Source organism: Chrysemys picta, chromosome 1 (genome assembly GCF_011386835.1).
Source record: "Chrysemys picta bellii isolate R12L10 chromosome 1, ASM1138683v2, whole genome shotgun sequence".
In the NCBI taxonomy this organism is placed as follows: domain Eukaryota; kingdom Metazoa; phylum Chordata; order Testudines; family Emydidae; genus Chrysemys; species Chrysemys picta.
In genome coordinates, this window is record NC_088791.1 from 297892104 (window position 1) to 297916956 (window position 24853).

The following is a 24853-nucleotide window of genomic DNA, read 5'->3' on the forward strand; positions in this document are numbered from 1 at the left end:
TCTGCAAACTGCAGCATTTTAAGAACCAAGCAGTGAGCAGGATATGCTGGGTTGAGACGCCAGATATGTCCATAAAATCTGCTTTTCAGTGTGCACTAAAGAATAGAAAAAAGCTTAGAAAACAACTGTAATTTAATGGTGCTAGCCAAGCACTCGGACCATTCCAAGGCTAGATTTCTGAGACTACTGTCTCAAAGGTACTACCCCTTACCCCACAAGCTTGTCTGTTCTGTGCTAGATTCCACAAAGACAGCTCCCTCGCTGAATGAATGGTGTTTGCATTTCACACTCACAAATAGTGGTCTTGCCCCTGCTAAAAATATAACTGCAAGGTGGGTCAGAATGAACATGGACTAAACTAAAAACCTTCTGCTTTTCTTCTAGGCAGGTTAATGAGCAGAGCCGAGCCTCAGGAAACGAGAGATGTCAATTGTGAGGCTGAAAAGAAAGATGCTGTGAATGACACAAGTCCCAGCTCACTTTCAGTAAAGAGAAAACTGGACACTGCTTGTTCAGATTCTGAGATAGAACTTGTCCAGACGGGTAAAGACAGCATTAGCAGGAGCAGTGAAACTTCATCTCAGCCTGCGGAGGATGAATATAAACCAGTTGTGTAAGTTGTAGTAGCAGATTTAAGGTAAAGATAGACTGTATGCTACTATTATAGACTATTCAAAAAAGAACTAGATAAGTTCATGGAGGATAGGTCCATCAATGGCTATTAGCCAGGATGGGTAGGGACAGTGTCCCTAGTCTTTGTTTGCCAGAAGCTGGGAATGGACACCAGGGGATGCATCACTTGATGATTACTTGTTTTGGTCATTCCCTCTGGGGCACCTGGCATTGGCCACTGTCAGAAGACAGGATACTGGGCTAGATGGGTCTTTGGTCTGACCCAGTATGGCCATTTTTATCTTCTTATCCCATAGCAATACCCACAGTGGAACTTGAGTGTGTTCAACTGAGCAGCCCTTTTCATATTTTTTTAAACTTATTTTTTCTGATATTTCTTCAGGCAGGACACAATTGTTTCTATGAATTAACTTTATTCCCAACCCATCTGGAACTTTCTTGGCATTTTCCAGGAATTGCATTAGTCTCCTGAATGAATACATGTTTGTACTTGAGCTTTCATGGTTATAGCTCATTATGTTAATTTGAAAAGGGAGCAATGACTTTCATATTTTTCTCCAACCGTGCAGTATTTTAAATTAATCACTAATTGTTCTGTCCTCTTCCTTTTCCCCCCCAATCCTTCACTTCTCACCATTTTGAATTGTTGTAGCAAGAGACTAAGGTCTGGTCTACGCTACAGGGTTAGTTCAGTGCAAGGCAGCTTATGTCGACCTAACTATGGAAGTGTCTGTGCTTAAATTTCACTCCCACCAAAGTAATAACTCCACATCCATGAGCGGCGTAGAGTCTGGGTCAATGTAGTTAGGTCAACATAACACAGTGTAGACACTGCCTTGCTTACATCAACTGTTACTGGCTCTCAGGAGCTGTCCCACAATGCCCCACACTGACAGTACAATTGATACAAGTGCTCCCGGTGAGGATGCGCATTGCCGACGTAAGTTATGTTGACTTAATTTTGTAGTGTAGCCACGGCATAAGTCCCCAATCTTGTAATCAGTTTCATGGAGATGCAATAGCGTGTTCAGTGAGGGGAGCTCATCTTGGGAGCCTTAGTAGCCAATGAGAATTTCCAAAAACAAACAATGGCTTGTCTGAAAAGTAAACTTGTTACTTTGGCAGCATGTGTGGCGGGTGAAGCTTCCCCTGAGGGAGGCTAGCTCCTTGCCCTGCCTCTTCTGCCCGCGACCCCACACACACTCCATCCCTGCTCCACCCCAGCCCTGCCCTCTCCCCGCTTGTGGTGTCCTGTCGTGAGACACACTCCACAAAACCCTGTCTCTCCTCACCCTCCCACCCAGTCCCTCGCCAGGTCACCCACCCACTGCATACCTCCTCACCCCTCCTACCGATCACTTCCTCGCCCACCCGCTGCGAGAACCCCCCCACCTGTCACTTTCCTCCACCACCCCGCTCACCATGTCCCTCCTCACCCCTCCACCCTGCAGCTTTTGCAGTAACATGGTCAAGACTGTGTGGAGAGTCAGAGCGGGGAGTAGAGAGAGAAGGTCTGTGAGGTAGGCTGGAGCAAATCACAAGTGATTCAGATGCACAGTATTTGTATTCACAAACTATAACTATTAAATTGATAGCAAAGCTGACACACACTCGTTTCCATAAACCAAGCCAATTGTCCATATTCAGACTTGCATTTTCAACACCACTGAAACCTAATCCAATTTGGAATGAATCACTGTTATCAGTGATTAGCCAAATTTTACTAATATTATACATATTAAAAGGTACAGGAAACACCATTTTTAAGCTACATTTACTGCACCACTATACTAGATTTTACTTGATTATTTCCAGTATTTAGAATAAGAAAGATTCAAACTCCTGTGTTAAATTCTTACCGGCAGGGAGCACTTTTTTTTTTTTTTTTTAATCTTTCAAAAATAAAAAATAAACCATCAGACCAGGGATCACAAGAGACTGTTAACATGATTGGCATAGGGGTCATGAATACAGGTTATGTTGTACAGGATAAATAGACTGTAATCCACCTACCAGTGTCGCTGCATATGTTGTATCACTTCAGCTTCTGAACTTAACATAGGTCCCGCAATCTTAAAGAAATCTAAAAGGATAAAATTTGTTTGCTTCCATCTGTAGCACAGGAAAAATCATGACCTCTGTATGAGGAGTAGGGTTATATTAATTTTTTAAATTCTAAGATTTCTGGAGCAGGGACTGTCACTTACTGTATGATCCTACAGGTGACTAGCACTACACAACTCCATCCTGGCTGATGCCTGTAGATGCAACTGCAACGTAAATGGCTCATAATATTAAACCAAAGCTGACTCATATCCTGTCTCCCTACCTTTCCCTCCTGTTAAGGGAGTGTGCTGGGCTGCTCCACTCACTGCTAGGATGGCATCTCCTCCTGGTTACTCTGGGGAGTAGCTGATCAGGTCAGCGCCCCTTCCCGCAGTTGCTAGCCATCCCTCTGTCTCTGTCTGCCAGTCTGTGGCCCCTCTCTCACTCCACCTCTTTGTGACTTGACCCTCCGGCCAGGTCAATGAATGGTTTCCCTTTCTGGGGTTGGAAAGTCTTTCCTTGCCAGCAATCCTAGGCAGTCGTCCCATTCACTGCCTCGTAGTGCTTCTCCCTCAGTGGCTAGCAGGGGAACCCGGGCCCACCTTCTATTCTGGGTTCCAGTTCAGGGACCCTCTAGCCAGCAGCCAAGGTCTGTTCCCTTCTAGATCTTACTGTCTTTCCCTGAGCCCTGTTCTAACTTCCTGGCCTCCTCCCTCTCTGGGTTGGCCAGCCCAAACGCACCTCCCCTTCTCCCAGGGAGTGACTGCAGACTTTCCCAGCAGTCCCCTTTCTGCTGCCAATTTCCAGCCTGCCTTTATAGCCCCAACCCAGCTCCTTCCTCCTCAGCTGGGCTCCCTCACTCAGTTAGGGGATTGCTTGGCCACCTGACTCCTCTCAGCCATGGCCCGTTGGGTTAATTAGCCCCCTTCTTAGTCTGCATTAACCCTTTCAGGGCAAGTGTGGGGTGAACACACCATCACAGGGAGTTACGGTTCTTTTAGGCTTTGTAGGATTTTGTTTGTTTCAGTGGTATGTTTACAGTCTCTCTCCTTGCAAATTGTGCCTTCCAGTTTGAGGTATTAACAGCTGTAACAGGGAAAACCCAGAACCCTGAATGTAGATACTCTTAGTTCAGTGATGAGCATGATACAAGAACCTAGATGGATGAATAGATAGAATTTGGCTCTTGACAGGAACATTAAGGAAGAACTGCTTCCGTTTGTTTTTAAAATGTCTGTGGGATATACAAGCAACTCTCGCTCTCCTTTAACAATAAAGCATGAGCAGTGTATGATGGGCTGCCTTTTAAGAATATCAGTGAGGCCAAAACCTGCAGTCTCTGCTGGGGCAAAACTGCCACAAGATTTCTACTGAGTATTGACTGCAGGCTTTGCAGTCTGTTCTTTACAAACTGGAAAATATTAGCAAAATAGGTGTTGCAAGAGTTCTTTTATCGGTCTTTAGTTTTGCATAAAATCCTTTTCCCATCTCTGTGCAGGGTTCAGAACTATGGATATAATCCAAGGAATCTGAGGAGTCCAGCCATTAGGCCTAAAACCAGAACTGCTATTCTTCAGACTCGCCGGCTAAAACTGGTAAAAATGCAGAATAACAGATTGTATTCAGAATTATACATATTCAGTGAAGTGGGAAGGGAGTTATTTATGACCTTATATCAGTACACACGGCAAGATTTTTTTTTAAACAGCCTTTCTTACTTGCATCTATCATGGGACTTCTGCAATACTGCCCTGCCTGCTGCTGGCACTGGCCTCATCCCTTTCCCCATCTCCCTGCCAACATGTGCACAGTATGTGCTCCTTGAGCTGTCTCTGAGACTAGCACTAAATACTCCCACAGCCTCCTCACTTTTCTTCCCTGTACATGTATGCAGCCCCCAGGACTGTCTCCAGGAAACAACCCTCCCTCGAACTGTAAGCAACTATCTCTCCTCCTTGCAACTGCAACATATTCCATGTGCCTCCTAACTAATGAAATAGGAGAGGAAAAGATAAACACTGTTGGGAGCCAAACTCAAAGCTGCAGCATCCCTTGCTTCACTAGTGGTCAGGGTCTTATGCTCTGCTGCTACGGCACAGACTGGAGAATTTGATCTGCCACATGATCTAATATGGAGAGGCAGGAAGTATCCGCTCAGGACCTGTGCACAAGAGGAGGTGCTGGTCGCACTTGAGTTGGCCGTGCTAGTATCAGTGAGTGATAGCTTCACAGCTGATTCAAACAACATGTATGAGAGCTTCATACCAGGAACAGACAGTATTGGAAGTCCCATGATTAGTCACTGGTTTGTAGTGAAAGGGGAGGAATCTTGCTGACCCAGTCCATTTCAGTTAGCTCCGCATACAGAGCTAGCTTAGGCCCTGATTCAGCAAAACACTTAAGCGTGTATTTAAGCATGTGTTTAAATCCTGTTGAAATCAGTGGGCGTTAAAGTGAAACCCATGCTTAAGTGTTTTGCTGAATTGGGGCCTATGTTCTGGGAGGCTTGTCTGAATAATTCTGAATTATGAAGTCTAGGCTTGGAATTTAGCCTGCTAAAACTCACTCAGTCAAAACAACAGATTACAGTAGATTTGAAACTTGAACTCCAGGGCCTTAAAGCCCAGTTGTCTTTGGCTCTTGATGCATAGAACACAGTACCTCACAACCTTATTTCTTTTAAGGGAGTTGCTACACTGGTGCACGATGCCAGCTCAGATGAAGATGATAGTTCTCAGTCCCAGCAGTCAACCAAAACGAAACTAACCACTGGAACCAAGAAAGGCAAGGAAAGTAGGTTTGCAGAGTTATAAATATGACACTGGTTAGCACACTTGTGCCCAGTCAGGTGAAACATTTGCATTGTAGAAAACAATCTTTGAATGTGTGCAAACCTCTTCAAATGCCACATCTCTGACTACAATGACATTATCTGTATAGCACTTAGTGTGCTCTACCAATAAGCCTTAGCAGCCACTCAGGTTATTACTTATTACACATAGATGTGGATAGTGCTTAAAGACTCAGAATTTAAAGATAAATACAAGTTCCCTGCCCTGAGTAGTCTACAGTGTAATGGCCTGATCCTGTAAGATCTGAGCACTCCCGGAAAGGTGGTAAGCATCCTGTACTTTTGCTGCCTCCGGTGGGGGGGGCGAAGGGCAGAATTGGGCTATTTATTAGGCATGACACAGCAATGGTTAGCAATAAGCAAAGAGGGGCAGGGAGATATGGGAGAAAGAAGGGCACAGCTGTAAAAGATCCTGGGAAACATTTGCTGTTGAATATGCATCCTGTTAGCGTCTTATTAAAATATGGGATGCTGTGCAGAATGCAGGTGGAGACTGGCAATAAAATACCAGCTGGAAGAAGTGAGTTCTGAGAGAGGATTTGAAACAGGGGTGCGGGGAGAGACTGGATCATGCACAAGGTTTGGGGGGGCTGTTCCAGGCACTGAGGGGGAAGCATAGGTATTTATGGGAAATGACATGGGAAGCAAGAAATTGAGCGGGTGGGTATTTAGGGTCAAGTAAGCCAAACGCATTTAAGTTTGCAATGTTACCCTTAGTATCATTGCTGAGTCATTTTCAGTTGATGCAAACAAATAACGTGTTCTTTTGATCTCTTGAAATTTCTGTTGACAGAACCCAACCTGCAGCAAAAGCTAGGAGAACATGAGGAGGCCATGCAGTCTGAGCCAAGCACCACAGATACTGCAAAATCTAAAGAAAAAAGGCCATCCCCAGAAGATGCTAGAGGTGGTAAATCAGCCAGGCTAGATGATGCACATGTTATGAAACAGTCTATGGGCCTACTCCAAAGAGAGGACTTCAAAGAGGAAAAAAATAGGAGGTCCAAACAAGATCCTCTTTGTAATGAGGAGGCAGAAGGTGATGAGACACCTCTGAAGAATTCTAATAAAGACAATATTTATTTATTGGATGCCACAAAAGAAGGAAATGTGGGCCGATTTCTTAATGTAAGTAAAAATGGTAAATGTGTGTGCTGTTAAATCACTTAATTTTTTTTAATTGCTTATTTGCACAAATGATAGGTATTAATGAGTTTTGCAAAATTCTACTCTTCTTTTTTCCCAGGATGGGCAGTGTGTGTTTTTATTTTGGGGCAGGAAATCAAATAGCCCTAGATGATGAGGATTCTCTGTTTCCTTGCTGCATGTTGAATGGCCTTGCCACTGGGTGCTACACTGGATCAGAGCATGGGCTGGATGCTTGACTAGATTGCGGGTCTCCTTTCAGCCCATCCATGTTCCGAGGCTGTTGTAAACTGTCGTTTGTGTCAATTCAGGGACATGTTACATAATGCTGTGTGAAATTTCCATCCTTACTCCTGATCTGTACAGATGTAAAAACTGTCTACTAAAGAATCCCTCCCAGGTTTCACACTCAACCTAGTGCATGCTGAGAGGGGACCTGGCTGTTCTAGGCGGTGCTGTGTAGATATCCACATTGTCCAGGTATATACCCAATAACTCTGCCAATTGATTTAATTCAATTGATTGAATTTTCAAAATGCTCCCAGCAAAATGCTCCCAGTATAAGTACTACAAACTTTCATCTTCACATGCATAGCACTGGCCTTGTTTTTCCCATGGGCATTTATAGGTATGTCAAGCCAAAATCTGCACAAACATTGAAATTATGCTCCTTAATATAGAACAGAGACAATGATAACCTATCACATGACCGTCCATGTGCACACACCTGTATGTGTGCCTAACTGGGCTTGGCAGAATTTGAACTTTATTTTTTTGTAATTTTGACAATTGATTATCAATTTTTATTTAAGCATTTTTTCAATTTTTAACCATTTTAATTTTCAGTTGTGAGAAATTCAGGGGGGTTGGGGTTAGTGCAGTGCTGATAGCAGGGCTGTGGGGGGCTCCTGTGCAGGTGAGGGGCCTGAGACGCCCAGGCACAAGGGATGCTGTGGTTCTGGCCCAGCCCCAGGCCAGGGCTGCGAGGAGCAGGATGAGTGAGTGAATGGGACCATGGCAGCGAAGCTGCAGAGGTCTCCCAGCACAGCTGAAAGCTAGTGACACCTGATCCCTACAGGTGCAGGCTGCGGTCCTGCTGGGGCAGAGCAAAGACCCCTGGCCTGGGCTGCAAGGAGGCCTCCCTGCTGCTGAACAGCTCCTGTACTCTGTGACAGCAGAGCTGCAAACGGCTCCCTGCATGGCCGCAGGGCCAGTGACACTGGATCCCTGCAGGCACTCGGCTTGAGAGAGGCAGCCATTGACGGATGTTTTTTTGTCCATTTCTGTGTTAGGGGAAATCAATATTTACTGGTACCTAACTATGTAAATAGAATCCTGCCAACCCTCCCTAACTGTATGCACGCCTCACCTCTGCCTGACAATTTCCACACACTTGGAATTATTTTATTTATGCATGTGCTCCCAAAGATTGCTCTCTTATCTGACAGCGCAGCATCTTTAATTTATTATTGATGGTGATGACTTTTGTTCCTGTGTCAAATGAAGAGAGAAAAATCTCACCATAAACTATTTAAGTGCAGATTGACAAAAGAATGTGATTTTTCAAGACAAAATTGTTATTTTAGAAATGCTGGAGATATTCCTTCCCTCGAAGTGACCTAATTATAGCAAAAACTGCTGCATGTTAAACGCGGGTGATGAAAGAGTGGCAGTGGGGATGTCTCTTCTCTTTTTTTAAGCATGTTACAAATGTTTTGGGGAAAAAAACATATAAACATTCTACAGCCAGAGACTGAACATCCTACTGATTAATTTTAAATCAATTATTTTGTTTCCCAGCATAGCTGCTGCCCAAATCTCTTTGTACAGAGTGTCTTTGTAGAGACGCACAACAGAAATTTCCCTTGGGTGGCATTCTTCACAAACAGGTTGGAACTATCTTTTTTTTTTTATGTTCATTCAAAGCAAAACGGTTAGAAAAGTATTGCATTATTTTCCAGTAGACAAATGTCACGATCATAAAAACCACATTCTTATTGGTGATCTCATCAGAGACCAAGGCCTGAATGGGTAAGGGAACTAAACTACATTATCACCACAAGAGAGATTTTCTCTAGTGCTGTGTGAGGAAAGCTTCCAGTGCTGTACCTGTTCTGTGGAAATATGGGACTTGTCTTCAGAAGTGTCAATTGGCAACCATTTATAAGCATTCTATTCACTGCACAAAAAATAATTGTTCCTTTTAATATATTCTCCTAGTGGTTGGCTCAGAGAGACAGCATGAGGAACTTGCCATTACCCTAGGTCTTGCAGTCCTTAGACAGAATCATTCCAAAGAGCTAATGTGGTCCCATTAAAACCTATCCTCCAGGAGTTCTTGCAGGCCACAAAGGCTATGTTTACACAGCAAAGAAAAATCCACGGCAGACCCGTGCCATCCGACTCGGGCTGATGGGGCTCGGGCTGTGCAGCTGTTTCATTGCTGTGTATACTAACAGGCATGGGGTGGGAGGTTTCCACCCGAGCCTGGAAATCTACAGCAATGAAACAGCCCTGCAAGCCTGAGTCAGCTGGCATAGGCCAGCCGTGGATTTTTCTTTGCCATGTAGACGTGATGATCTCCATATCCAGTGTATGGTATTCCAGGGTTTGATTGATGATACACTATAGTTAGTGAGACTAGACTACGTCTACTACCATTCAGACACTTATACTGATTTTTAACTGAATTTATGTAGACATCAGAGAAAGTTGTGTTTGACCTCTGCAACCCAGATCCCAGGACCTGATAAGTCTTAGCACATCCTAGGTTTTTCTAATAGAACATTCATAAGGTGGTTGCACACACGGTTGCTTCGGAGGCAGAGCACGTTGCATTCCTTCATTTCCCACCTGCACCCCTCACAGCTCTCTCCGTGCCACCCTCCCTTCTCCCCACTATTTCAGGAACTCCCTACAAGTAGTTGGTGGCAAATTTGCAAACACAGTACAGTGGTAGATTCAGTTAACTAATATATTAACTGACAGTGGTTTTGTTTTCTAGGCATGTGAAAGCTGGAACCGAACTCACGTGGGATTATGGTTATGAAGCTGGAAGCATGCCAGAGACAGAGATCTCCTGTCAGTGTGGGGTTCAGAAGTGTAGGAAAAAAATATTATAGACAAATGTTTACAATTACCACCATGTCCATGTAAATTTGAAATTCACTTGCAAGAAAGGACTAGACTGTGTGCACAGAATTACAATTCTCCAGTGGACTCATACAAGCCTGTCCCCTAGACTAATTTAATCCCTTTCAAGTAAAGGGCCTGTGCTGATGAGATGTGTGAATCTGATTATTTTTAAATGTGCCACTGCTTGCTTTTTCGTATGTAGCAAAAGAAACGTGTTTGTCATAAGCAAACGCGTAAAACTGTACCTAGGCTATTCCTTTGCTCTGGGCTTGTTTTTTCTCATTCAGAAATGGAAGTGAGTGGCATTGTATCTAATAAGACATAAAGCAACGTTTATACAGCAGCCTCAGTCATTTGGGTTTTTTTTATTTTTAATTGATTGGAACTTCTGGAGAAAATATGGAAAGATCTGCTGTGTTTGACTGCTTGTAGCATCTTCTACAGTTTATTTAGCACAAGTTATAGTCTATTATGATTCATAAGTATGAAACAAGCTGGGTCTATGCACCTTCCCTTAGGCATCAAGATATTTTGTGAGTGAATAACTTATGGTCTGAGCACTTTAGCTCTGAATCAGCTCTCAGCACCCTATGCCTTTAAGCCAAAATTGCTTTTTGCTGTAGAGCTAAACAATATATGTAATAATTTTCAACTAATAACTTGCAAGAAGCTGTTTCTGGTCCAGGGGAAGTTCAGGGATTTCAGTGTTGTGTGAATTCTTGTCACAGTTTGCTCTTAAACTGTGCACAAAAAGTTTTATAAGAATCTGGTGATTTAAAAATGGGTCATTTGTGGGACCTGCTCTATCTCGGTAGTACCTTGACTGAATGACCCCAAATTTGCATCACCCACTGTACCCCTGCTCCTGATACTGTACGTACTTTTTCAAGGTAGCCTGCCTAAGCCATCTAGATTTTTACAGCAAATTGAAAACGCAGCTGTAAACAGAAACTCCATTGCAACTTTAATTATTGTGTGGCTAGGTGCCATTCCATAACACTACAAACCAATCGGGCATTGGCTGTGCTGCTCAAGAAGGGGAGAGAGGTTCTGTTTGAAACCATTGTGCCTAAATTTGAAACAGAATGTTTTTCTACAGTGAGTGAGTTACAGCAGTGAGACACTTTACTATAGTACGTAAAGTAAAACTCAGTGAGGTATCAAGACCTGCATAGTTTCAGAAGATGAGAAGAAAATAAATCTCCTAATTACAGCTATCCTATGAGGAAGAGTCTAACAGAGAATCCTGTAATGAAAAAGGCATCTTCAAAGATAACCTTCCTAAGAGGGATATTTGCTTATAGACTTGTAAAAAAGCTCCTTTCAAGTTGAAAGGGACAACTTTAACACCAGTCGCAAGATGTTGCTAATACTAAGCCAAAGTGGACAGTATTTAGGTAAAGACAGCTGTGACTAATAAAGCAGCTAGAACATCACGAGGCAGTTACAAGTGGAGAATAAAGATTCCCCTGTTTCTGCTAGCAGGTGGTAGAACAAGATGATGCCTCACAGCCAGTCCACTATCCAAAAAAAATGCTACAAGGAGTAAAAAACCCACTTTTTTTACCCACGAAAGCTTATGCCCAAATAAATCTGTTAGTCTTTAAGGTGCCACCGGACTCCTCATTGTTTTTATGGGTACAGACTAACACGGCTACCTCTCTGATAAAAAAAAAAAAGGCTGTTTGATTTCCTGCCTATGGTGTGAAGAATGCAGAAGGCTGGCACAGAAGTAGACTGTATGACACATATTAGATTAATGAATGTGGAGAGAAGTCATTTAAATTAAAATGGTTGGGAATGGGTATGTTTGGACAGTGTATGTAATGGACAGTATGTGTCATGGACAGTTTTTTAGTGAGTGCTTTTGTGATATTCACCAAGTTATACAGGAGGGAGGCTGGGCTTGTTGTCCTCTCCCTCAACCCATTGATGGGGCTTAATTTACATAAGGGTGAATATGATAGAATAAACTATGGCCTACTTAACTCCAGAATGCCAAACAACTTTCAGCTATGAGTCTTGTGTACACAGACAGGAGAACACAAATCACTGATTAGTCTCTATGCCACGACTGAAAAGTTCACTGATATGTGTGCAAGTGAAACTGCAGTATAAGGCCCTGGAAATACAAATGATAAAATTATTGTAGGAGAAATGCCAGCTTTCTATTTATTTTTCCTGGGGCAAAAAGGAAATGTTTATTAATTACTTGTTTACAAATTAATTTTTACAAAATAGATTTAGGGCCAAATTCTGCCCTCCTGTGATAAAACCTGATGGATATTGACTGAGCCAAAGCTACTTCAGTGGTTCACCTTGTAGAATGTCTGCCAAATATTCCCTCAGGAATGAGGATTGGAGTGTGGGAGCATTTGCTATATGAAGCTCTCATGACAATGGTAGGGTAGCTATGCCACTGAATGGGGCCAGGGCCTTCCTAGATAGGTTTCAGGTGTGGGTGGGCAGATGGAGCCTGGCTCTCTAGGGGTTTTTGGGAAGGAATCTCTTTCTCTGGCTGGAGAGCTAACTGGATTGTCAACTCCAAAAGTTCAAAAAATCAGAGGATTGGCCCCAAAATAATATTTTCTTTTAAATTTTTCTTTGATTTTTGAATTTCCCCTGCCAACCACCAACATGCACGTGAGAATTGTTGCCAACGTTTCAAGTTTATAGTGAGTAAGGTGATTTTGGCCCCAGCTAAAGGAGCTTTCACACCAGGGAGCCCAACCCAGATCTGGGCCCCATTGTGCTAGGCACTGTACAAATGCATAGTAAGAGATGGTCCTTGCTCTGAAGGGTTTACAGTCTAGTGCAAAGCATAGCGGTCAGTTTGACTTGGGATCTGGAATTGGGACTAACCAAACTCATACGGAAGCTAGCTAACATCCATTAGATGGAAATAACTTCTTAATCCCTCCTGAAGCCAGTTCTCAAAATGGCATCCTCGGTACAGTGTGACCTCTCGCACTGTGCATGAGAGGTCATGCTGATTGGGCTGTTCTCATGCTGGTGGTGGCATTCCAGTAGCACTGGAAATGAAAAGTGTCCAAACACTTAAATGCCAAGTGGTCTTTTGCAGGGGAGGAAGTTTGGGAAGCCCTGCTATAACTCATTAGCAATGCCCTGAGGCATCAAATCCCCATTAATACTCAAGTTGCAACTAGATTTCTGGAAATATAAGTTTATTACATCAAGTTCTGACCTTTTAGGAGCTTATATAAGCAGGATCTGGAAACAAGATTTCCCACACATTGCACTCCATTTCAAATACAATCTAAGGGTTTGCCTACATGGAGAAATTGACCAGCAGTTATTCCAGAACAACTAATCCACAACAGCTTCCCATGAGGACCTTCTATTCCAGAATAAAAGTGTTTTTATTCCAAAATAATTAGGGCTCGTGTATGCAGGAAAGTATCTTCAGGATAAGCTGCTCTATGTCTACACACACACAAGTGCTTTTTTCAAAGGATCTGGTATCTTTTTACATTAATCTACTTTAGAAACAGATTAAATATATATTGGAATGATTTACCCCAGAATAAGGTTCTATGTGGATGCAGCTTCATTTCAAATTAACTGTTCTGCTTCTAGCAATCCTCCCACGGCCATCCCACACTGCACACCTGGGTTGGCCTGTCTGTTTACCTTTGTGCCATAAACTGTTCCAGGGTTATGGTCAACAGCTCTCACCTCCCTGTTTAAATACTGGCACACAGCCTGGTGTGGCTCTTTGTGATTCCAGCTCATAATCAGTTCACACGCTCACAATCAGATATTATAGTAGCCAGGCCCTGTGCTTCCACAGGGACCTATAGGGAGGTGCTGGCCTCTGGGGAGGGGAACATGTCCAGTCCCATCTTCCAACAGTCATCGGAATGCCAAGACATCTGAGCAGCTAGCAAAGCAAATGGAGAGATGGCACTCCTTGGACACATCCCATTGCCACAACAAAGCAAAAGAGCTCTGGGAGGATTATAAACATGCCAGACACATCAACAAGGCCTCCAGCAACAGTTGCACTACCTGTGCCTTCTGTGAGGCACTGGATTGCATTTTTGTCAAGCAGACCCCCTCCCCACCACCAAACTCTGGCATACATTGGACAGCACCAAAGACCCACCAGCCAACCACAGACCCTGAACGGGACCCCAAGCAAAAATAAATTGCCCTGGACAGCCAGGATCTCTTCAGCACACACAACCCCAAGCCAGGGCCAGGGCCAGAGATGGCCCCCATATCCCAAGCCAAGACCCAGCCTGACAGTGCTTGGAAGAGAGCCTCTTCCAGTAAGTAATCTGTGCTATTCTACAATACAACCATATAGGGCAGGGGTTCTCAAACTGGGGGTTGGGAGCTGTCAACCTCCACCCCATCCCGCTTTGCCTCCAGCATTTATAATGGTGTTAAATATATTTAAAGGTGTTTTTAATTTATAAGGGGGGTTGCACTCAGAGGCTGGCTATGTGAAAGGGGTCACTAGTAAAAAAGTTTGAGAACCAATGGTATAGGGGGATTTAAACAGCAGCTTTTTTCTGGTCACTGCCATGTTATGCAGATAAGGTGTGTGACAGTGAGGTAATATCTTTTAGTGACCCACTTCTGTTGCTGAGAGAGAGAAACTTTTGAGCTACACAGAGCTCTTCAGCTCTGGGGAATGTTACACAGATGAAAGTTAGGAGTCCCTCTCTGCCTACTCTGCTTTTATTGTATCCCATTCCCCTCCTCCCATCCCCCTAGCGTGCTCAAAACAGTGCCTGTGCTGGAGAATTCAAGTTCTAATGCATTTATTTCTGTGAAATACTGAATCCCATAATCATTGGCCAAATGTGCCAGCCCCCTCCCACACCTCTCCTTTCCCATTCTGCTTAATGCCCCTTCCCCATTGCATGGTGGGTATGTTTACTGAAGCAACAGTTAGAGAAGGAGCACTTTAGCAGACAGTTTATCAATGCCCTGTGCGTTTACCTATCTTTACATTTTAGGAGGTAAATTGCCCAAATTAGGCTAGAGACAGTTCAAAGTGCACAGCGATTATAAAGCATTCAGAGCTATTTTTAATCACAACCTCAGCATTGTTAACCATTTGGGTTCAGGACAGTTATTCCAAAAATCTGTTTATTTTGCAGTGCATGTTGTGCTGATCTGCTAGTGTTATCACAGAGAACTTGAGGCAGAAATAGTGCTCTGTATTGAAAGGCACCCTGCCAGGCAATGCAGCTTTCTTGGGGCTGCCCTTCCACTCCTGCACTATCTGGTCTGGGTGGGGGAACCATGCCGGTATATAGCAGTACAACATAACTTTCTGGTTTGCCCCTTACCATTGTGAACAAGATCCTTCTCTGCCTTTTAGGGACATACCTCAGGATAACATCCTCCATCGTAAGGACAGCCTGTAGAGATGCACATGCAATTACTAGTGTGGCCCCTCCTGCTGCTGCTTGCCCACCATCAATCCAGCACCTGTATAGGGGTTCCAAACAAAGGAGAACGAAATTGGAAAATGTCTTACCATCTCCAAGCTCACCCAGACTGGGAAAAGACCAAGGAAACAGCATCCCGGAATAAAGAAAAAAGCAACATTTTATCATTGTTGGCATTGATAGACTAGAACGACCTGTGTTCTTTCTCTGCTCTCCTAGCATTCAATACACTGCACAAACAGGAACATTATCATTGTCTGAATGTCTGGAAAATCTCTGGGGGCGCAGAAAGGGGACAAAGGAGGACAAGTTTAGTGCCCCGGAGCTGCATGCCAGCAGAGGGAGAAGACTAAAGAGTGAAAGGGAAGATTTCCTTCAGCATGATACATAGGAGAAAGAGGCAGACAAGGAACAGGCTAAAGCACATCCACAAAGGAAAGGACATGCAGGCACAGCTATTGGAAATGATACAGACAGCTCTGCTGGAGAACACCGTGGCCAACATTCCAACCTACTTAGCCACATCCTGCAGCCCTTTGAGAACACTGCATACTGGGAGCACCCCTCCACTTACTCAACTACTACAGGCAAGCCCTTCCTTCATCATGCTACATGACATTAAGAACAGTCACAACCCCCCCACCTACACGTTTGTGACCCTATCAGCACAAACATGGTTGCACTCAGTACTTCAGGCATGTCTGCCACAGTTCCACTGGCTTTAAGTATGTACTATATGTTCAATTAGGTTTTTTATTATTTACAACTCAGTTTATTATTTATTCGTGACTTGGCTGAAAAATTGCATAAAAGCATTGCACAAAGCATAAGTGAGGAATGCACTCAAGGAGGACAGGTGAGGTCCCAGAGGACTGGAGAAGGGCAAACATGGTACCTATATTTAAACAGGGGAACAAAGAGGACCCAGGGAATTATAGACCAGTCACAACCTACTTTCCATACCTGGAACAAATGATTAAATAATCAATTTGTAAGTACCTAGAGGAGAATAGGCTGATAAATAATAGCCAACATGGATTTTTCAAGAACAAATCATGCCGAACCAACCTAATTTCCTTCTTTTGACAAGGTTACTGACCTAGTGGATAGAGGGAAAGCAGATATGATTTATCTAGATTTTAGTAAAGCTTTTGACCCAGTCCCACATGACATTCTTGTAAACAAACTGGTGAAATATGGTCTAAATGAAATTACTATAAAGTGGGTACAAAACAGCTGCATATATTTTGAAACTTCCCTCCTTAGCTCTGGCTGAACTCAAACTTGTTAAATTCCTATCAAAGTTATGTGCATAGCACCTCACTTTCAAATTAATTCTTTCTTGAAAACTACATTTTAGAGACTCACCTTAATCCTGCTTTCTGATGACAGGGATGGGGAAAGAACCTTCCCATATTTAAAATAAAGGGAGAGAACTGGATATAACCAGATGGCTGTCTAAGTGTTATACCAATAGAATAAAAACCAGCAGGATCTTATTAAGAGGGATAAGGCAAAGATGCCACATTTATTGTAAATATACTGATAATGCAAAAGATAAAAGTAAACAACGTTGTTTGACTACTTATTTCTTATACATACACACATACATATATATATATATAGAGAGAGAGAGATTCATTCACACAATCATTCATTCAAGTTCTGTATAGGTGTTATAGTTACCAGCCTAGAAGTTGCTCATGCCAAGTTACTGGCCAGGTATCTTGGTCATGAGGATGGAGTCGAGTCTGTGTCAGGTGCACCTGATGCTCCTGGAGGCTGGCAGCAGAACCAGAGACTCAAAGTCATCAGTCTTTAGAGTCCATTCTTATAGGAATTAGTTCCTATGTTAGTCTATGGGAGCTGTTTCATCCTGCTGTTGCTGACTCAATCAGCAGATGGCACATTCCTGTCCAAAGTGGCACATTCCTGGTGGCTCCACAATGTCCAAAGTTTGTGTTTCTCATCCTTCCAGGTGATGGGGTGGGTCCCAGTTTACCCTCCGGGGGTTTCTGGTCATCCACTTGACACATTCTTTGGCCGATGGATACTCCTTTTCTAGGCTGGCACCTCCCTAACCATCCATGTATATCAAGCATTCATCAGCATACATTCCATCCCTTAACCATATTTTAATTTACTGTCTCCACCACTTTCAGAGTGTGTGCTAATTCATTTGAGACTCCCGGCCCTTTAATCACAGAGGGTGGGGGTCTGTCCTAGGAGCAGTTGTGAAAGACACTTAACAGCTTATAGTGTTTGTTTACATTGTATAACAAAGTCAGTTAACTTGTTTGTAAATTTTACATAGTAGTCACAGGATAGATATAATCAATGGTTTCTACAGACAGTAGCTTACAAGTTTTAACAGAAGACCCAAGAGATTTTTGTATTTGGTGAAACTGTTGGATTTTAAACTGTGGGGGCCAAATTATGAGGGGGTCACTGTCTCTTGGGGGAATCACTGTTAGTACCTTCTTTAATATCCCTACATAAGTACAAAAGCAGAAGCTCTCTTCTCTCAAGCATTTAGGGTGAAGGAGGACTGATGGGCTAAACTGATGGGAAGTTTCAAAATATATGCAGCTGTGAAACAACCAAGGAAGTTTTGATGCAATCTGAGGTGGTAAAGGGGACAGGAATACTATTTACTGGATCACACAGGCCTGCAGGCTTATTTAGCAACAGACTGAAACAACATTATTCTAAAATAAATTCACAACCAACTAGTTTACAAAATCCTGAGGAATGTGGCAGCTGCCTTCTCCCTCAGCTTCTGCCATACACAGAACAGCTCTGGAGAAGTCCAGGATGCTTACCTGGTCTGTCTGGAAGAGCATGCATACTGCACAGTGAGTGGGCTGCTGAGCCATGGGGTGATTATAACCACCAAATGTTTTTTGGGACCACCATGATTGTGTTAGATCTAGAAATTAATATATTCACTTCTGTATCGGAAAGGAAAATTAAATGTTTTGGGCAGGTCTTTATTGAGGTTATGCATCCTAGGATGATCACTCTGAGTTTTGTGACAAGCATATAGAACACTGCATTCAGAGGGTTAAAATGTAAAGGAAAGAATGAACAGTCTCTAAGTTCTGCCTCAAAGAAGTTGGATGCCCCAGGTCAGGTGCAAGGAGACTGTGTTTGGCTCTTGCACGCGTTTTGATAGCTGTAGACAACAAAATGCCCAGGAATTTTGTTAACTCCTGCAACACATACAATCACCCATTTGCACAGATAATTCCAGTTATTGTGGTCTCATCTTGATTTGTAAATGGCATAAGCAGATACTTGGGCAAAAATAGTTGGGCAAAGGAGCAGCTAGAGGTATCTTTTTACACTAGGCAGGAAAGTTTTTCCAGAGGAGTGAGCCTGAGATAGGGAGTTGCGAATGCCTGAGTTATCAGTGCTTAATTTCAATTACCTAGTCCTCCAGAAATTGGAGTTGCAGTCCATTAGAAATGCCTTACATTTTAATCTGTAATCTTGCAGCCTGAAGAAGAGCTCTGTGCAACTCGGAATCTTGCCTTTCACCAACAGAAGTTGGTCCAATAAAAGAGGCTACCTCACCCATCTTGTCCCTTTAAATTTTAACTGGTGTCTAATTTGACATTGAGTTTATAAAAGTCTCTTGGTTTTTCAATGGAGAAATGCATTTCCAGGGTTGGTCTGCCCAACAACAAATATCCGTTTGAGACAGTAGTCCTGCTCACAACTAGGCTAGGTGGCTTGTTGAATAGACACTGCGCAAATAGCTAGCTGAGTATAAATAGGAATGTAAATGATGAGACACTGCTTAGGTGAATAGAATACAGACACACCAGAACCTTAAGGTATATATCCTGTGCAGCTCTGAATATGCCCAAGCAGTGCCTCCCATGTCTACACTGCTCTTTTTAGCAGTGTAGTGTCTCACTGCCACCCTGCTGCCGGAACTTTTCCCAGCCACCATGAAAAGCTCCAGCAGTGTGAAAGGCTTGGGTAGGGGGGAGGTAGAAGGGAAGGGTTCCAGCAGACTTTCTCTGCTTCCTCCCCGCCAGAGCCTTTCACATGCAGCTGTGTGGACACAGCCTACTTTTCACTGTAGCATATCACTGCGTGTAGCCTACACACTGTTGCAAGTGTAGACAAGGCCCTAGAGCAGGGGTCAGCAACCTTTCAGCAGCGGTGAGCCGAGTCTTCATTTATACACTCTAATTTAAGGCTTCGCGTGCCGGTAATAAATGTTAATGTTTTTTAGACGATCTCGCTATAAGTCTATAATATATAACCAAACTACTGTTATATGTAAAGTAAACAAGGTTTTCAAAATGTTTCAGAAGCTTTATTTAAAATTAAATTAAAATGCAGATCTTATCAGTTTAGTGTGATCCTTGCCCTTGCTTTTCCTTGCTGAGTTTTCCAATGTCTGGCACGTAATTGGATACTTTAAGCTGCACACAGGTTTCTGAGTGATCAGTTGTTAACCGGCTGGAACCCCAGATCGGCAGCTGAGGTGAGTGGAGCAAGTGGCTGGTAGGGCTGAGCAGGGCCGGAGGTCTGGACCCTGTCTGGCAGGGGGCCTGCGCTGGAACTCCAACCGGAAGCAAGGTGAGAGGGGCTGTGGCCGGGGGCACACCAGCTGGCAAGGGGCCAGCAGCTGGAACCCCAGAGCAGCGACTGAGCGGCTCAGCCCGCTACCGCTCTGGGGTTTCGGCCGCTGGCTCCTGCCAGGCGGGGTCTCAGCCCGCTGCCAGCCTGGGGTTCCTTCACCCAGGCCGGCAGTGGGCGTTGAGTGGGACCGGCAGCGGGACCCCATCTGGCAAGGGGCCAGGAACGGGAACCCCAGAGCAGCGGCGGGCTGAGCGGCTCAGCCCGCGCCGCGTGCCATCAAAAATCGGCTTGCGTGCCATCTTTGGCACGCGTGCCATAGGTTGCCGACCCCTGCCCTAGAGTATGAAACAGCTATGGGGATGTTTAAAAAAGTTTGTATATTCTTTAGAATCTTAGGCTATGTCTACATTACACAGCTTTTAGCGACATGGCTGTGTCACCACAGCCGTGCCGGAAAAAGTCAGGCAGTGTAGCCGCTCTTTGCAGGGCCGGCTCCAGGCACCAGCTGAGCATTCATGGAAGAATTGTAAAAATCCCCAGGCCTTTAAACAGAGGAGGGGCGCGTACCTGTGTACCTTCAAGGCAGCGGAGTTCAAACTGCTGACCAAAGTGGTCATGATGGACATTGTGGGACGCCTCCAGGAGGCCAATTAAGGCAACACAACCTAGTGAGGTGTCTACACTGACACTGTGTCGCTTTAACTGAGCTCTATGCCGCTGGTCAAGGTGGTTTTATTATGTCGGCATAGCAGAGTAGTTACATCGGTAGGAGGAGCATTTTAGTGTGTACACCTCCACTGTTTTGTCGACAAAATTTGACTTTTGTTGACAAAACTGTGTAGTGTAGACAAGGCCTTAGTCTACCATGGAGGCAAACAGACAACAGAGGCAGCAAAGGGGCAGCACACTCAAAATGAGTTTGCTGCTTGGTACAGGTACACACAGAATTCAGATTGTATAGCGGTTCCTAAGTTGTCACAAGTTGTCATACATTCCAGTGTGCACGGCTGAACTACGTTAATGGTGTGACTCCTTAATTTGTCTACTTTAAGTTTGAAGTTCCTACTAATTTTTATCAGGATTATTACTGAATATGAGCCATAGTCTTGGCTGGGGGTGGATGGGCTTTTCTTGGGCATCAAGCAGCGTCAGCTCCAGCTCTTGCACCTCAGCAGCTCCAGCCCCTCCCCAGGCAGGGTCCATGGATGCCTGCAATGCAAAGACGCAAACACCAGCCAGCCGTTCTGCCACTGAAAAGCCACGTTCTCCTTATTCCTGTAGCCAGGCTGTAATGCACTGGAGCCAACTGACCACCCTAATGTGCCACTCTCACAATTTTATTACATATCTTGTGATTTTTGGTGTGTTTCCTTAAAGCCCCAGGTCCTGAAATCAAGAGATTGAATGAGACTCGCTGCTCCCAGTTAGAAAACAAAAAAGTATGTTTCAGTCATTCATGGCTTGAAAACGTGAACAAGGGCAGCCTACCAGCTCAGCGCCCAGATGGCAACCAAAATAGAACCCAAATACATATATTTAATAAAATCCCCTCATGATTGTCTGAGCCTGAGGTTTTCCTATCAGCGTCCACCAGCTTGAGCTGTGGAAAATGGCCAAAGGCCCCGAGCACAGCGCAATCGTCCAGTCTGCGGTCAGGTGACTCCCTCATCAGGTGAGCGGGGACCCCCGGCACGTGATTTCACTGGCACGGTGAAGGCGAGAGATTGGCAAGATCCGCCTCCTTCATCCCACTAAGGCGAGGATCTCCCGTGCACTCCCAGCCCTGCGGGGGCCAGAGGCAGCGCCCGCTCTGCAGCGCCTTCGGGGCCCTTGGATCCAGCCCCTGGCAAGCTCGCCGAAGCCCGGCAACAGCGCGCCACACCTCAGCCTAGAGCCTGGGCGGCGGCGGCGTTTGCCGGGCTGCCCCCATCGCAGCTGGCGCCACCCGGGATTCGAACCGGGATCTCAGACCGTCCCAGCCCGCGAGGATTGGAAGCCGGCGCAGCCGCACCCCGCTCCTCCGCGGCCCCATTTCGTGTGGGGAGCGAGGACACCGTTAGGTTCAGCAGCTTCGGCAGCAGCTAGTGAGCATGCGCACTTGCGCAGCTAGCTGGCACATGCTCAGTCCCAGGGAGCAAGCCGGGTCCTTCCAACACTCTCCCAGCCGGGCACGCCCATTTTCTGGCCCCTCCTCCTTCCCCCCACCCCTTCGGGAGTTTCTAGGATCCTGTCTTGTGTTGAGGCAGAAGCAGCAGCTCAGGCGGCAGATGATTCTCCCTTCCCCACCCCCGGTGGTAAGTACCATTGGGGTGGGGGGCGGGATCCGGGCTGTCCCCTCTTGCGCCCCGCTTTGTGCACCCTCGGTAATGACTGATTCCCATCCCCCCCACGGCTGCAGCGAATGGGCCGTTCCGCCCCTGCCTCCCGGCAAGCGGTGGGGCTGGCAGGGGAGGGACCCCTAGCATGGGGCAGGCTGGGCGTGCTGTCCCTCAGGCGGGGCTGGGATGTGCTGACCGACTCTCACCTGCCCCCAGGGGGGCCTGGGCCAAGCAGGCCTCCTCCCACCGGCCGTTATACCCACCACAGTGCCCTCCACCTAGCCTCAGCGTGGAGGGAGCTTGCCAGGGTGGTGCCTGCGCCACAACACACCCTTCGCACCTCTAACCCCTGCCATGTGCCATGATGTAGCCCTCGCTGTGCACCATAATGCACCTCCTGCCATACTTCATGCCACCCCTCATGGAGTGCCACAAAGCGCCCTACTCACTGGGCACCATAACACACCCCTAGCACCTCTTGCTGTGCTCTATAACGCCTCTCGCACCTTTCGCTGGGTGCCACGATTTTCATGACGCCTGCCACGTTGGGGTGTCAAAGCGCTTGGCATGCAGCAGCTTGGAAATCCTGCCATGGACCTAGGTATCAAATGCACTCCCCCACTCTCTTACTGCAGTGATGGGGCTGATATTTTACACACCTGTTTAAAACAAATCAGGAATTTTCACATCTGCAGCATGGAAACTCAGTCAATTCAAAACCACAGCAAAGTCTAGAAGATACTGACTCACTGTGATTACAAATGACACAGAAATTAACCAGAACTGGAAGAGATCAGAAAAAAACAACTTTCTATTTTTTGTTTTCCTCCCCATTTGTTTGTTTTGTGCAGTCAACAGCAGGTGGGCAGAGACAGTTTCACTTTTGTGGATTATCAGTTTCATTTCCTCTTTTTGACTAGCAAGTGATGACGTTATCTTCATGCTCTGAGTGGAGTTCATATGCATCCTTTTCCCCCAGGCTCTGAAATATGGCATTTAACAGTCCCACAACAACAGGGAGCTGCTGGTGTTTTGGTGTCTACATAGCAGTATTTCAGAAAATTGAAGTAGTAAATAAATAGAGGAGGCTGTATTAGTGTGACAACCAGACTCTTGGCCAACACATGGTATTGAACTGAGGAATTTCAGAGCTAACAGAATAGGTTTTTGGTCCTCTCCTTGCTAGAAGAGGAACCAGACTCAGATACAGACTGGCTAGAATAGCCAGGCGGGGGTTAAACTAATAGCAAAAGGGGAGAGTAAAAAGAGGGGATATATGAGCTCTCAGCACAAAAATTTAGATGCTGAGAACAAGATTAATCAAAGGACACAAAGAGAAGAAATTCTTGAATTGCATATCCACCAATGCTAGGAGCCTGAGTACCGAATGAGGATTGGAATTGCTCATTTGTGAGCATAAATTCATTTGGTACTACTGAAACTTGGTGGGATGAGTCGCATGATTGGAATGTTAAAAGCAATGTTTATAATCTGTTTTGGAAGGATTGAGTGGGCAAAAGAGGAAGGGGAATGACAATCTATATAAAAAATAGTATTACCTTTTTCTGAGTCACTGTTAACTCAGAAGAAAGTGAAGTCCTAACACATAAAGCACAAGATGGGGTATTAGTTGGTGTCTGCTAAAGACCACTAAGTCACAATAAGGAACAGGATGATCACCTCTTTACACACCTATCTATAATGTGTAGGGGGAAAAATGCATGATCATGGGGTATCATAGGCGCTGACTTCCCCTCTGCCCAGTGGGTGCTTGACTGGCTCCCCCCGCCCCTCCTCTTCCCGCCCCTGTACCTCCCTTGCCCCGCCCCGCCCCCATTCCACTCCCTTCCCCCAAGTCCCTGCCCCTTCTCCACCTCCTCCCCTGAGTGCGCCGCGTCCCCGCTCCCTCCCAGAAAGTCCTAAGCGCTGCTAAACAGCTGTTAGGTGGCGGGGGGTGGGAAGCGCTGGGAGGGCGAGGGAGGAGCAGGGACATGGTCCGCTTAGTGGGGGGAGAAGGAGGCGAGGAGGGGGGAGCTTGGCTGCAGGTGGGTGCAGAGCACCCGCTAATTTTTCCCCATGGGTGCTCCAGCCCCAGAGCACCCACGGAGTCGGCGCCTATGTGGGGTATCCTTAGAATTTCTGAACATTATATATGACAATTTCCTAATACAAAAAGTGCTGGAGCTACATGGGGGAATTCTTTATTAGAACTTGTCCTAACAATTAAAGAGGAACTGATCACAGAACTAAAAATTAATGGTAGCTTGTGCAAGCAGAATAAAGTCCAGACCAGTCATATAGAGACTTGGTCCTTTTATAAGGCCAGTTTTACAAAGCTAAAATAATTAGAAGCCAAATCAGTTGGGAGGAAGAATTTAATCAGAAAAATGTGAATGATAATTGGGAATCATTTAAGAACACCTTACTAGATGCCCAAAAAGCCACAATCCCACAACTGAGCAAGAAGGTTGTGCTGGTTAAAAAACCAACTTAGTTTAGAGGAGAAGTGAAGGCAGCTATAAACTATATAAACAAATAAAAGACAAGGAAAGTTGATACTTATGAATATAAATCAGAAGTTAGGAATTGTAGAAAATCGATATGGGAACCAAAGGGACACAAGGAGAAATCTAGGCCCAGCAAAGATAAGGACAATAACAAGCAGTTTTTAAAATATATTAAGAACAAAAAGAATCCTG

At 45.0% G+C, this 24853-nt stretch overlaps 1 protein-coding gene across 1 annotated transcript in view; it reads left to right on the forward strand.

Annotated features, from left to right (window-relative positions):
- LOC101950365 (histone-lysine N-methyltransferase SETDB2) overlaps window positions 1–24853 on the forward strand; it is a 93792-nt gene that overhangs the window by 25564 nt on the left and 43375 nt on the right. The window contains exons 10-15 of the mRNA XM_065582429.1: window positions 385–613; window positions 4178–4274; window positions 5364–5472; window positions 6324–6658; window positions 8477–8565; window positions 9681–9794. Coding sequence (XP_065438501.1) covers window positions 385–613; window positions 4178–4274; window positions 5364–5472; window positions 6324–6658; window positions 8477–8565; window positions 9681–9794 — 973 coding nt within the window. The remainder of the gene's footprint in view (window positions 1–384; window positions 614–4177; window positions 4275–5363; window positions 5473–6323; window positions 6659–8476; window positions 8566–9680; window positions 9795–24853) is intronic.